A 15114-nucleotide genomic window follows, 5' to 3' on the forward strand; every position below is an offset into this window, starting at 1 on the left:
GTACTTTGGAGGACTGCAGTGGGTACGTGTCCACCTAGGGGTACTCTGGAGGACTGCAGGGGGTATACGTCCCCCTAGTGGTACTTTGGAGGACTGCAGGGGGTATGTGTCCCTCTAGGGGTACTTTAGAGGACTGCAGGGGGTATGTGTCCCTCTAGGGGTCCTCTGGAGGACTGCAGGGGGTACGTGTCCCCCTAGGGGTACTTTGGAGGACTGCAGGGGGTACGTGTCCCCCTAGTGGTCCTCTGGAGGACTGCAGGGGGTACGTAACCCCCTAGTGGTACTTTCGAGGACTGCAGGGGTAATGTGTCCCTATAGGGGTACTTTAGAGCAGTGGTTCCCAACCTTTTTTCCTTGGCGCCCCCCCTACTCATGTCTAAGAAAAGCTGAGCCCCCCCACCCCCACCCGAAACCAAAGTTGAGGTAACTCTCGAGATAGAGCCTTACTTTCTTTTTTGATAAAGAGGAAAAATGAGGATACAACAAAATATATAGTTTTCATACAGACTTTTGTATATATTAGATATTCTAGTGTATTATCATAATTTGTTTAACATGTGCAAAACATTTTTTTTTACCTCAACCTCAAACCAGATAGAGACTCGTGCCCCCCCTGTGATCTTTGCCGCCCCCCCCTGGGGGTGCCCGGACCCCAGGTTGGGAACCACGGCTTTAGAGGACTGCAGGGGGTACGTGTCCCCCTAGGGGTACTCTGGAGGACTGCAGGGGGTACAGAGTACAGCATTTGAAAAAAAACTGTGACAAAAATGTCAAAAAAGTGCAGAAAAAAATCGAAAAACAACTTGGAAAAAAGTGACAAAAGCATCGGGGAAAGTGACAAAAGTGTCGAGAAAGACACTAATTTAATTCAAAAAGTTTTAATTTTAAATTTTGAACCAAAAAGTTGTCAATGGGAAAAAAACACAAGGGTTAAGACATAGTCGTTTAGCATTCTAGTTTCTTTCTTTCCTTTATTATTATTCTTTTCTCCTTACGTTCACTTTCCTGATCCCACAGCCGTAAACAGATTTCACTATTTTCAATAATTTTTAAATCTCCCCCTTTCACAAGCTTTTTCCCCCTTTTAATGTTACAAATCTCAGACTCAATCTTATCTTATTCTTGCATTAACTGCCTTAATGTTCCACTTTTCATGAACCATCATTACCTTCTTTTTTTTAACTTATTCTTTATGGTCTCTCAGTATTTTCCTTTTAGGTTTACCTAAAGATCCTCCCTTTTGGAAATCCATAATCTCTATGATTCCTGTCCATATCCATCCGTCATGATTCCCACAAAAGGATGTAAGAGTTGGTGGCAGCCCCGTCTGTGTTCACCATGAGAATCTGAGGAACACTGAATGCCTCCCGGCCTCTGTTTTACTCCCTCGTCCTCCCATTTCACACAAAGGACCTTAATACTAGTCCCGGACTAGTCAACACAGTCGTCACCGTGCAGCTTGGATTGTTCCTAGGCACAATCAAAATTAACTCTTGTGTTGTCCTCAATCAAATCAAGTCAAATTTGACCCATTTTCAAAGGGTTTCTTTCAAACAAATTGCCCAAAAATGTGGGTGTACGTTGTATAGAACCCATACAACATTTAAAAAGAATGATGATTATTTCCATTAAATTTTGGGTCTTTTATTTAATTTTATAGCATTTGAAAAGAATGTTGGAAATGGTTTCAAAACCATATCCTGACTAAACTTCGACAGTCTGTCATCCTCTGATTTTTACTCATAGTCAAGATAATTCATAATTTCTGCATTTTTTTAACAAAACAATTTGCTAAAATGTCATATAAATTAGGTTCATTGACCATGAATTTAAAGAAACATTGAGAAAAACGTTTCAAAAAGTGTTAAAAGCATCGAAAAAAGTTGGATAAAGTGCCGAAAAAAGTTCATTTTAATTTTTTACCCGGAAAGACAACAACTTCATAGTCAACGAGAAAACATCACAAGGGTTAAAGCCGTTATGTCTAGGACGTAAGCGAGAAATCCCTTCTCGTCTTCAGTAGTAAGAGAGGTTCCCTGTAAACTCTGGGTTCATGAATTCAGTTACTGACTCACATTCAAGAAATCCAATTTCTCGTCATGACAGATGAATACGGAACAAAAACGTTTTACTTATGGATTCCCCAAATTCCGTTTAAAACACATGTGGCCAATATTATAGACAAACTGTTTTAAAGGGATACGCCACCGTTTGTTGAACTAGGGCTTATCACGATCTACCCTGGCTGTAGGTAGGTGGGCCAATGCATTTTTTGTCTCAGGGCAAGTAATTAGGTTGTTTTTTTGTCTTTTGTTGGCTCACTTTTACTCACAACATGCTAACTGGCAACATAGGATTTCATTCACTACGCTAAGCTAACTAGCGGTGGCGCTGCCGGTGTTGCACCGGACCAAAACAATGCATGCACAAAAAATGCGTTGGCCCACCTATCTACAGCTAGGGGAGACCGTGATAAGCCCTATTTCAACAAACGGTGGTGTATCCCTTTAAACCTTTTGGTCTGTCTTACAGTATCTTGTTATTCAAAATGTACTTCATGTATATGTCTATATAACTGTCTATATATATATATATATATATATATATATATATATATATATATATATATATATATATATATATAATTTTGATTTAAAATTCAATTTTCCAAAAGAAAAAATGATATTTCAACTTCTTACCAAATTTAGGAGATTATTTACTTTTGTCTAGATCGATGTGGAGTCGATCGGTGACCGTCAGGCGCCTTTATCCTCTCCTCTTCTAATTTTTTCTTCCATTTCTTGTGAAGGCAGAGGAAAGGTGATCAGGCTCTGCACCTTCTGGATCCCAGACGAACTTGCACGCGATCCCACTTCTGACACCAAATTGTTGCGGAAAAATCTTATTGGTGTTTGGTGATGAAGTTGGAAATTAAGATTGTCTGACACACTGGAGTTATCCGTGTCATTTTCTTTATTATTCTTGCAAGTAGAAGGAGACAGTTTAACAGAGAAAGTCTGAGAAAGTGTGTGAGGTTTTTATTGGTGAGTTCTGAGCAGCTTCAGGGTATTGGCCGTTTGCCAGGTACGGCCAAGTACATCAGCTACATGATCTTTAAGATAATAGAGCCCTTATAATGGATCCCTATAACTGGTATATTATAATGTAATATAGAAAACAGAGTAAATGTTGTATAGTATGAAAGTAAATACATATAAAGTCATGAAAATATAAAAAACATGCAGTAATGGATAATATATGAAAGAAATATCACACATCAGTGTGACAGATAAAAACTTTCCACTACAGGTAGCTCCTTCCTCCAAATCTCATGGTGATATCTATGGTGGATTTTGGGGGTCATGGGGAGTCTGTGGGTAATGAGGGTGGGGGAGGGTTTGGGTCATCACACATGGCATCGACCACCCTTTGCTTGATAGAGTGCAAAACATCATAGTTCCGCTCAGCAAACATCCTCTCTGGGGTGCCAGCAATCTGCAGGAGCTGCATGTCGTGGACGTCTCCAACACCAATGGCAAACACCGTAATGTTCAGATCCCTGAGAACTTCAGCTGCATCCTCCACGTCATCATGAGAATCACCATCTGTGATCACCACCAGATTTTTGGGGACCTGGTCACGGCTGCCCTGTGACTCCTCAAAGTACTCCTTAATGTGATCCAAGGCTAACCCTAAGTAGGTGTCTCCACCTGTGTAATCCACTTCAAGGATGTGTTTGTTCAAATCCTCCTTATTGTAGTACTTGTTGAGGTAAAACTCATCCTTAGGTTTGTCACTGAACTGGCAAAGTCCAACACGCACCAAGTCTTCACCAACTTCAAAGCTGTCGACTAATGTTGTCGTGAAGTTTTTCATGATATTGTGTCCATCTTGGTCGATGCTGCCAGACTGATCAAGTAGGAAGACAATATCGCCAATCTTGCAAGCTGCCAAAGCAAAAAAAAGAGAAAGGCAAGTCAAGTCAATATTGTCTGGCTCCTCCCAGCCACCTCTCAAACTTATAGCTATTTTGTCTTCATATGGCTTGCACTGGAGCTTCTTGGAGCTCTCAGCAGCAGCCTCCTGCTGTCATTATAAGCCACTATGAGTTTTCTAATGCTGCCTTGCTTATAACGACACCACAGGTAGGCAGTATACAAAGGTTTACAATACGCTCTAAAGAGTGAGATCTTCACAGGTACAGAGCACATGCTAAACTTACGACACAGCATGTTCGCTTGAGCATACAGCTTCCAATGCTGCCTATAGATATCCCTGTCATCAGACAGGTCATTTGCAATAATATGGCCCCAATATGTAATCAAACTGCACACCCTAAGTACAGTGCCACACAGATAGAAGTCTCTCTTTTTAGCATTGTATTTTATTTCAAAATTAACACCATACTGTGTGCATATTCTCAGAGCTGTTGGAGACCAGCACTATATGGGTTAAAAATGACCAAATCATCTGCGTACATAAAGTGATTAATTAGTGAGTCACCAACCCTACAACCTGTAACACATGCATTTAAAACCAAAGACAAATCATTCATATACATATTAAAAAGAAAAGGAGACAGAATTCCGCCCTGTTTAAGTGTTTTTGGAGTATTAAAGCATCAGCGTTCAATGGGCAATTAAAAAAAAAGATTCTAAAAAAAAAACTCCAAGGAAAGACGTCAGAAAAAAAGTAAAGAAAAACAATAACCCTGTCAAAATGAATGTCAGGGAAAAATGCCAAAAAATATCCCAAAAAAATAAAACTTTAAAGAAAAGAAAATATGTGAAAAGGAGTGTAATAAGTTAACTTGAGCCGTCGGTTAATTAACCATTCAAATATATATTTGAAGTTGAAATTATTTATAGTTTGGTGATTTGTGATCCTAAAAGGCAGCTAGGTTAAAATAATGGCATAAAAAAAATGTAAAGGTGATTTTATTAAAATTTACTTTACATTTAACACTCATAAAACCATTCAATAACTTTTTTTTCTCCAAAAATTAACTCAGATAGTCAGTCTTATTTGTTCCTCTCTGCCTGTAAAGCAGCTGTACAATGTCCACTTCCAGACACTAACAACAAGAATTATGACTGGTTAGGTGGCTGAGTGCCCAAAGGAATGACGATTCTCACCTTCAGTAATGTCGTCCTTTTTCTCAGTCATGATGGAATCCTTCAAAATAAGTACTCTGGGAGAATCAAATGCGTACTCAGAACTAACAAAACGTAGTAAGGCATCCATACTTGCACCTGCACTCATCCCAACAACAGTAACCCCTGCTGATTTGATCTTTTGAGCTTCCTTAGACACAGGATCATCTGAGTCTCTTCCACTCACAACGACCAGGAACTGTCGGGCACCTAGGTGTGCACGACCCCCCGCCTCACTGGTAAAAAAGCGAGTGTTGGCATTCTGCAGAGCCCTACCCAGGTTACGTGGTTGGTTGGGTTGTGGGCGCAGGCGGAAACCTCTGACAGCAGACAGGAGTTGCTGTTTAGTTTGATGAGCATTGAGAAGGAATTCAACCTGGGTATCTTGACCGTACTGCGCCACACCGACACGGTAGGTGGACACTCCGGCGTTAATTTGATTGATCAATCTCACAAGGTCGTTCTTAAAAGACACAAACTGTCCTTGAGCTATGCCGCTGTCCACCAGGAAGAAAATATCTGCATACCTTTCTGCCAAAGCTGCAAGAAGAAGAAAAAACATAAACATTATTACATTTTGTTACAGTTTATTACAGTCAAGTCAATATTGTCTGGCTCCTCCCAGCCACCTCTCAAACTTATAGCTATTTTGTCTTCATATGGCTTGCACTGGAGCTTCTTGGAGCTCTCAGCAGCAGCCTCCTGCTGTCATTATAAGCCACTATGAGTTTTCTAATGCTGCCTTGCTTATAACGACACCACAGGTAGGCAGTATACAAAGGTTTACAATACGCTCTAAAGATTGAGATCTTCACAGGTACAGAGCACATGCTAAACTTACGACACAGCATGTTCGCTTGAGCATACAGCTTCCGACACTGCATATGGATATACTTGTCATCAGACAGGTCATTTGCAATAATATGGCCCAAATATGTAATCTCACTGCACACCCTTAAGTGGGTTGTTATATTTTCTTGCCCCAAGTGGCGTTTATCTTGCCCTGGGCCATCAAGAAACCTTTATTGTTGAACCCTGAGTATGTAAACATCTTCTAGTACAAAACCCAAAATACAAGAATGAACCTCAAAATGAGAATAATATGGGACACTTAAAAACAAGACAACTAACAAAAGAAGGGTAATGTTCTTCTAACATTGATTTAATATGTAGGTTACAACTTAAATACTAATGCCATATTTAAATGTTGATTATTTTGTGTCTATGGAACTTGTCAATATTCACGTAACAAAAGAAGACTACGAAAAAACAGTGGTTCAAACCTTTTTTGGCCTCGGATTCCCTTGCAATGACTTTGTCTTGGTCAATGATGTTTTCACAAATGACTTTCTGCAGGCTGTGCTTCAGGACCTCAAGCTCAGTGAAACTCTTTACATTAAAAACATGCCTATCAGTGGGTTGAGACGCCATGTCCCTCAGTTCTTCCATGTTGGCATCTTTGATTCCTACAGAGTATACGGTGACATCATCCCGACGGAGACTGATTGCTGCTTCAAGCACGCTGTCCTGGGATTCACCGTCTGTGATCACCACCGCCACCTGCTGGACACCCTTACTTTTCCTGCTGCCCTTTTCTTCAATGAAGATATTGTCCCGAGTGAAGTTTAGGGCAGCTCCAGTCTTCGTTCCACCTGTATTGTAAGGCAGGATCTTGATGAACTGGAGGATTCCCTTCTTGTTATCAAACGTGTTGAGGTAGACCCGTGCTGTGGACGTCTCGTTGTACGTAACAATGCCCACTTGGACTTTATTCGGTCTTACATCCAGGCTGCTCACAATCGAGTGCAGGAAATTGCGCACCAGCTTAAAGTTTTCTTGTCCAATGCTTCCCGACTCATCAACGATGAACACAATGTCTGCAATATTGGCTCCTCTGCAAACTGTGGAAAGGAGTGTGATAAGTTAACTTGAGCCGTCAGCAATTTAACCATTCAAATATATATTTGAAGATTAAATTATTACATATATATATATATATATATATATATATATATATATAGTGTAAAGCAGTTTAAACTGTTCATAAGCCTATAAGCATAGCCTTGTATTTTGTTTAAATTTTTCCGAGCCAAGTGTTAAGTCAGTAAATGCAATGAAGCTATCTAGATAACGTTTTACCATTTAAATTTAGCAAGATTTGTTATTCAGTTCTACTAGTCGTACGGCATTCACGGCTCCCTGCATGGACAAGCTAAAATGCTGTCTGTGTCAGACGCCAAAACAATGCAGTGTATCATCCAGAACAACATCAGTTGTGATTATAAACTAACCTGTTACCGGAGCCAAGTAAATTCGTAAAATAAGATCCCTTGTCGTGTGTACCATGATGAAAGGAGGCAAAATAATTCTGGAGCCTATTACAACACATTGCCAGAAGCCCAGAGGCCTAAACTAGCCACATCTTTTCTGATGCCGTTTGAACATCAAGCCAGGAAATAGGAGTGGAGTGCCATAGAACGAGTGGACAGGCTGCATGAGTGTTTAAGAAGAGCTGCAGTGCGGTAAGTCTGCTCACTACCAGAGCGCACAAGGGAAGATTATGTTCTCCTGGTAGATCAACTCACTCAATGCTTTGGGAAAAAAGACCCCCCCAACCACAATAAGGAGAAAGCCTGGAGAACTCCGACAAGGACGAAATCTCCAGTCTACAAACACAGGACCCCAACAGCTCAAAGCAGCCCGAAGCTTTGTACCAGAAAGAAAACAAAATTATCAGCAGGTGCAACACAACAGAGGGCGCTCTCAAACACCAATCCCAAATCGTGGAGCAGCCAGCCCATGTATTAAATAAGGGGAAACAGGACATTTCAGAAAGGACTGTGTTAGGCCACCCGGCCCAGTGGCTGCACGTAACCACAGTGACAGGCATACAGACTACCTGCTGCAGTCAGATGGAGCCCCTAACTCAGACCCCCAACTACAAGGTCGGCAGATTGGCTGCACCAAGAAGAGAGGTGAGAGTTTACAAATTCCCCTGACCATAAATGGCATTACCGCTGTTTGAACAATCTATCAAGGATGCTTATCCACTGCCCCAGATTGAAGAATGCCTTGAGGTTGTTGGTGTAGCTACCATGTTCTCTATCCTTGACCTTCAGTCTGGCTACTGGCAGATTGCAGTGGATAACAAAGATCATGAGAAGATGGCATTCATCATCAAATAGGGCCTTTATGAATACACCCGAATGCCATTTGGACTCTGTAACATGCCGAGTATGTTTCAGAGAGCAATGGAGCTTGTCCTCAGAGACCTTCAGTGGGAAACCCTTCTTATCTACCTGGATGATGTCATTGTCATCGGCAACGGAGTGGACCAAAGCTTGGATCGGCTTAAGCAAGTCTTTCAGAGGTTTCAAAGCTATAGACTAAAGCTAAAGCCATCAAAATGTCATCAGCTTCAAGAAGAAGTTCTCTCCCTGGGCCACATTGTAAGTGGCGAAGGAGTCGGAACAAAACCAGCTCTTGTCAAAGATGTACAGCAGTGGAACCCCCCCAACAACCTGCAACAGCTGCAAACCTTCCTAGGGCTATGTAACTACTACTGCAAGTTTGTCGCAAGATTTGCAGAGCTGGCAAGCCCCCTTCAAAATCTTCTCTTCTCTGTGTTCCTATGGACTGACGAGCACCAAGCTGCTTTTACTAAGCTCAAAGAAAAACTGACCATTGCATCTGTATGGGCTACCCTTGTGCTGAAGGCAAGTTCATTCTCGATACAGACACCTCTAACAATAGTGTCGGAGCTGTCCTGTCGCAAGTCCTGTGGGGGGAAAAGCGAGTTCTGACATATGCCAGCAGCCACCTTACACCAGCTCAGTAAAGGTACTGCGTCACCCGTTGTGAGTGACTACTTCAAACCGACAATAGCAGGCTCACCTGGCTTTTCTGAGTTCAAGTGCCCTGAAGGACAGCTAGCTCGCTGGCTTAAAGAGTTAAGCCAATATGACTTCCACATCGAGCATTGAGCCGGTAAGCAGTACACTAACTGCGAGAATTCACCAGCAGTGGGCCAAGTTTGAAGATGATGTTGATGACATTGTGCCACTAGCAGTAAGGTGCATTGAGCCCCAAAGCGACACAAATGGCGATGGCACTCAGTCAGTGGAAGATCAGCCATCTGCAACCTTGCCAGACAGCCCAGAAGCCAACTGGCTTAAATCCCTTAGCCTTCAGCATCCGAGCCACCCTTCACACATGGAAGGCAACAAAGACGAAGTGATGCTCGAGAGCCCTGCAGTGAGGAAGTTCTGGTTCTGTTGGCCCCAAGTCACACTGAGACAAGGAGTCCTCTATTACTCCTGGGAGAGAGTTGAAGACCAGCACCCAACCTTGCTGTTATTAGTTCCAGCATCCATGCAGAAGGAAGTCCTACAGTCATGCCACAACCCTCCCTACTTTGGTTACCTGGGAGAAGCTGTGCGTCAAAGCTGCCATTGGTATGGCATGGGCGGAGATGTTCTATATATACATACAGTACAGGCCAAAAGTTTGGACACACCTTCTCATTCAATGCGTTTCCTTTTTATTTTCATGACTATTTACATTGTAGATTCTCACTAAAGGCATCAAAACTATGAATGAACACATATGGAATTATGTACTTAACAAAAATGTGTGAAATAACTGAAAACATGTCTTATATTTTAGATTCTTCAAAGTAGCCACCCTTTGCTTTTTTATTAATAAGGAAAAAAATTCCACTAATTAACCCTGACAAGGCACACCTGTGAAGTGAAAACCATTTCAGGTGACTACCTCATGAAGCTCATTGAGAGAACACTAAGGGTTTGCAGCGCTATATATATACACACACATATACAGTTTAATACAGTCAAGTCAATATTGTCTGGCTCCTCCCAGCCACCACCTCTCAAAGTTATAGCTAGTTCGTCATAGTTGAGGAGGGGTCAAATAATTCAGCCTAACTGACCTTTCAACCCAAAAAAGATGCATACAAACTTTTCAGGTTTTGACAAGCATAAGCTGACTGTACAAACAATATTGTGCCAAATTATTTTTTCAGCCTTAATACCACTACTTTTCTCATGTGTAGCAGGTCCAACACCGTGAATACCCATTTGCCATTTGTAAACTTCACCACATCTCGCGTTTTTCTATGATGGCAGGCTTTGAGTGGGCCATTTGGAACAGGTACACTTTTGTCTTAGTATATGTTTGAAAAAGACTGCGTAGAAACTGACACCTTAACTACACCTACCTATGCAAATTTTTTCCTGCGTTCTTCAAAAACCCTTACTGGAAATCCAGTTGCACTTTTTGACAAAATGGCTACCAAAGTGGACTGCAGATTGTAAGAGTAGTAAACCAAATGTAAAGTAGACCATAAGGGTTAGAGCCAGGGTGAGATAATCAATCAATCAATTAATCTCTGGTTAAGATTCTCAACTTCATAGATCCAATGTTAACAGGAATATTCTCTTTCATTAGCCATGTAAACAGCTTAGAGGAATATTGTCTTTTTCAGAATAAGAGCAAAAAATGTTATATTATCTGCAGGTAAACAAAGAAATTCTGATAAACTGATGGAAGATTCTTGAATGGAAAGCATAGCTCCAAAATCACCGGTTGTGATGTACACAATGGAAGTTACTGTACTTTTTAAAATTCTACATATATTTTCTTCTGTTTTCTACTCATTCATAGTCTGAAATCTTATTCAAAATTTTTCTTAAACATGGAACCCATCAATTTACTTTATTGTCCCAGGGTTCTTTCAAAAGTAAACCATGAATCCCAAACATATACTGTGTTTGACGGCTCATTTAACATCAAACACAACTTCCCACCTCTTCTCTGAGCAGCGATGCCAGAGAGCAATGCTGCTATGATGAGGCTGAAGGCAAAACTGGTTCTTCCCATCATGTTGGGATGGCTCGTGAGTTTCTCGATTCCTACAACACAGATAGAACAGGACTTGTTTCGTCAAATCTAGACAAAAACATTATAAAAATAAAACATATGATAAAATATGTCAAAAAACATGTTGAAAGCATCAAGCACCAACTCAATTTTCGATTAGCCAATGGCACATTCAAATCAAATGATTATGATACGATAATGCCCAAATAGGCCAGTAGGTTGTTATATTTATTTTATATTATAGTTACTGGCCCCAAGTGGCGTTTACTTTGCCCCGGGCCATCGGGAAACCATTACTTTTGAACCCTGAGCATGTAAACATCTTCTAGTAGAAACCCAAAATACAAAAATGAACCTCCAAATGAGAATAATATGGGACATTTAAAGCAAGACAACTAAAAAAGGAGGGTCATGTTTTTATGTTATTTAATTTTCTCAGGTTTTGTGTTGATATTAAAACAGCTTTACATCCAAATGTACACATCAATACAGAATCCCAAGCAATTTAAGATTTATATGTTTTTTTGGGCACCCCAGCTGCCGGACTATTATAGGTATTTTTTTTATTTTATTACAGTGTAGATTGGAATCACTTTGAAAAGCTCCAACTAGTTATATGGGCTAAAAATGACCAAATCATCTGCATACATAACCCTTTAATGTTCACTCCAAGAAAAAAACAATGTAAAAATTACTTGTTTGCATTTTTTAAGTTATTGGGGCACTGATAACACAATTAATAAAATAAATAAATATATACCCCCCAGTCTTTTAAATATAGGCCTCTACCAAATGGTTGAGATGCTGCTTGATGGTAAAAGTACCTATTACATAATTATAAATGTATAATAGCATTTAAATGATCATTTAATACCTACAAAGACAAAAACAAAGTTGAAAATGTAAAAATACCAGGAAACAATTCATGTCAAGTACATTTTATTTCAACAAAAGAACTTTGCTCCCATTTTCTGCATAAAATTCCAACAATTTTGACAACAATTGTATATGGGGCCCCCTCCAACTTCTCAGCTGTGCTGTGTATAATCTCCAAAGAACTTTTGTTCTTGCATTGAATGAACTCAAAAACAAAACAAATCTTTCAAATAAAATGCACAAACAAAATAAGAACCTATGGGAACCTTGGCCACGTTATTTTCGATGGTATGCTGCAAAGCATTCCCTCTCGCCGATCAAGCACAGGAAAACATTGCACGTCAATACAGAATCAGAAACATTAAAGAAAAGAATCCTCCAACATAATATCCTACTGTGAAATTCACAGTAGGATATTATGTTGGAGGATTTACAGTATTTTCTTTTTTTTTAAAAAGGATATTCACAGTGTGAATATCCCTTTTCTTTCTAAGGGCCCACTTTGAATCATCCCAAGCAATTTAAGATTTATGTTTTTTTGGGCACCCCAGCTGCTGGACTATTATAGGTATTTTTTTATTTTTTTACAGTGTAGATTTGAATCACTTTGAAAAGCTCCAACTAGTTATATGGGCTAAAAATGACCAAATCATCTGCGTACATAAGGTGATTAAGTAGTGAGTCACCAACCCTACAACCTGTACCACATGCATTTAAAATCAAAGACAAATCATTCATATACATATTAAAAAGAAAAGGAGACAGAATTCCGCCCTGGCGAACACCATTTGGTCACTTGGAATTTAGAGAATGTGTGACAACCAACAACACCGACAAATTCTTTATATGTGCAAAAAAATGTACTTGGCAATAAAGCCCGTTTGGATTCTGATTCTGATTGGAAGGGAACAGATGTTACATTCCCCCATCTCACTCTCCTTGTCAGATACAAGTACCAATAAACCAAGATTCTAATTAAAACACCAGGGACCCCACTTTTAGACAATTTTAAAAACAATTTTGCCTATAATATTTATCTATAATTTCCTTTAGTGCAAAAATACATAAGTCAGTGCCATGCTTTTGTTTAAAACCAAATTGGTTATAGACAGTAGACAGGACATACCTCTCAAGTCTACACAGTAGAACTCTCTCCAGCACTTTGGACATAACACTGGCCAGAGCTATTGGCCTGTAATTATCTGAGCTGTTCAGCTTCCCCACTTTATCTGTAATAACTGGTACTAGCACAACAGAGAGCATAGAATCAGATAACTCTCCATGAACAAAAAAAACCTGTGTAGCATATAGCAACCAGAGGGCACAGTTTCTTACTGGCATATTAGTTACTTTGCTCATTCAAGGATTATCCTTTTGTTTATTTTTTTTTTGTGATTAACAATTTTAAATGTAATTTAACATACAACTTGCAACATAACACAGTAACTACAATATTCCAGACCATTCAACAAAATAGTAACACAATAGACAATAAACGAAATGTATAAATGACATCACCATGAGCCCAACATACAAGTCTCTCTTGAGCAAAGAGCTTCTTAGGAGCCTCCAGAAAGTTCGGCTGCTTTCCACATTTTCTAGTATAAACATCCAATCTGGCAAACCGTTTATATTACATCTTTCCAAACACCGCCACCCCTAGCCATCACAGACACACACACACCCACACACATACACGTAAATTGACGGCACCCCTTCATTCTTCAATCCTTTTAACATAATCTATCTGGCTATTGTTAAAATAGTCGGGACCCAGCTTCTCATGTGCTTATCTATTCCGCTTATGATTGACCCATCTTCCAGAATAAATTATTTCGGGCTGAATAGAACCTGGGTCGCTGCAGTCCCACAAAGGATATCATGTGTTCTGGTGTTGTTTTAGATTTGTTTTATTGTCAAAATAAACCTGAAACCACACAACAACACAACATGTCTGACTCTCAGCTCCGAGCCCGTTGGTTCCTACTGAAGATGACTATCTTTAAAGAAACAACATCCCAAAATAAGTCTTTCTTTTCATCAGTATCCTTAAAGGTGAGTCAGCTCAGTCACATTTCACTAGGGCTGTGCAATTAATCCAATTTTGTTTGTGATTTTGACTCCTAACAGTCATAAAAAGCAAGTAATCGAGAAAAACTATTATTTTGCACATCACATTTTGCAAGTAAACACTTATTCAGTCTTGTCTTCTGTATGAAGAATGAAGAAAAGAAGTTCAAACGGGAAGGTATGAAGGGACGTTTCACAGTTCCACGTGTTTTTACTGTTGATTTGTTTCATGTTTCACTGACTTTTTTAACTTCAATTCATGCAACATCTTCCCAAGAGTCAACGAGGAATTGTGTTAAATAATCCTGATTTCAATATTGACCAAAGTAATTGTGATTATGATTTTCTTTCAGCCCTTAAACGTCACACCTTTACGTTTACAGATCAAACTTATAAAATCCACATTGCTGTTACATTTCCATCACTGCACACATAAGTGAAATTCAAAGTTACTTACAGATCTGATGTGGCATGTGCTCCCCCTGCCCCCAAACACAGGAGTCCCACAGTAGCTGCAGGCTCGTTTTTTGGAGGATGAAGAAGAGGAGGAGGGGTAGGACAGAGTCGCCGTGTGAATCCGAATTGGCAAAAACAAATTTCACAGGAATCTAGCCTGGCCTATTTCTGGCCTGGACACCAGCATGAGTTTTCTTTTTTTCCTGGATTAAACATGTAATGAAATACAGAAAGAATGGGCTAATAGCAGAGACAAACATAGAAAATAGAAAAACAGGTTAGGTCAATGAGTCACGTTGGTATCATTTGCACGATTAAAGACAAGGAGACAAACTTAGGAGTTGTTGCTTTCCAGTCTGTGTCCTTTTCGTTTTATGCATTTTCCTGTTTGTGTCTTCATAATTAGGAAATAGTTCCTCTGTCTGAACGTTTACGACTCCAATCCATTCCCCTTATGTTAGGGCTTTCAGAGACAAACTGAAACCTACACTGTACATTTACTACCATAAACTGGCAATGTGTTCGCTGCTTCGATAGCCGACAGCTGTCTGCTTTGAACGTGTTCACGTCACACTCTCTCTCATAAAGCCTACACGCTAACTACTGAGCTTCCCCGGTCTTAGAACACAAAGATATCCTGCCAGAACGTACTGTATTTGGT

The 15114-nt window shown here is 40.0% G+C and overlaps 1 protein-coding gene across 1 annotated transcript; it reads right to left on the minus strand.

Moving 5' to 3' along the window:
- Positions 1-3194: 3194 nt before the first annotated feature.
- On the minus strand, positions 3195-14523 carry LOC114557694 (collagen alpha-4(VI) chain-like). Its single transcript, XM_028581323.1, has 5 exons — positions 14455-14523; positions 10979-11083; positions 6437-7054; positions 5136-5693; positions 3195-3947 (listed from the first exon to the last, which is right to left on the minus strand). The coding sequence occupies exons 2-5, from the start codon at positions 11052-11054 to the stop codon at positions 3361-3363; spliced, it is 1839 nt and encodes a 612-aa protein (XP_028437124.1). The 5' UTR covers positions 11055-11083; positions 14455-14523; the 3' UTR covers positions 3195-3360.
- Between the last annotated feature and the right edge of the window lie 591 nt (positions 14524-15114).

The sequence above is a fragment of the Perca flavescens genome, chromosome 6, assembly GCF_004354835.1.
Source record: "Perca flavescens isolate YP-PL-M2 chromosome 6, PFLA_1.0, whole genome shotgun sequence".
NCBI lineage: Eukaryota > Metazoa > Chordata > Actinopteri > Perciformes > Percidae > Perca > Perca flavescens.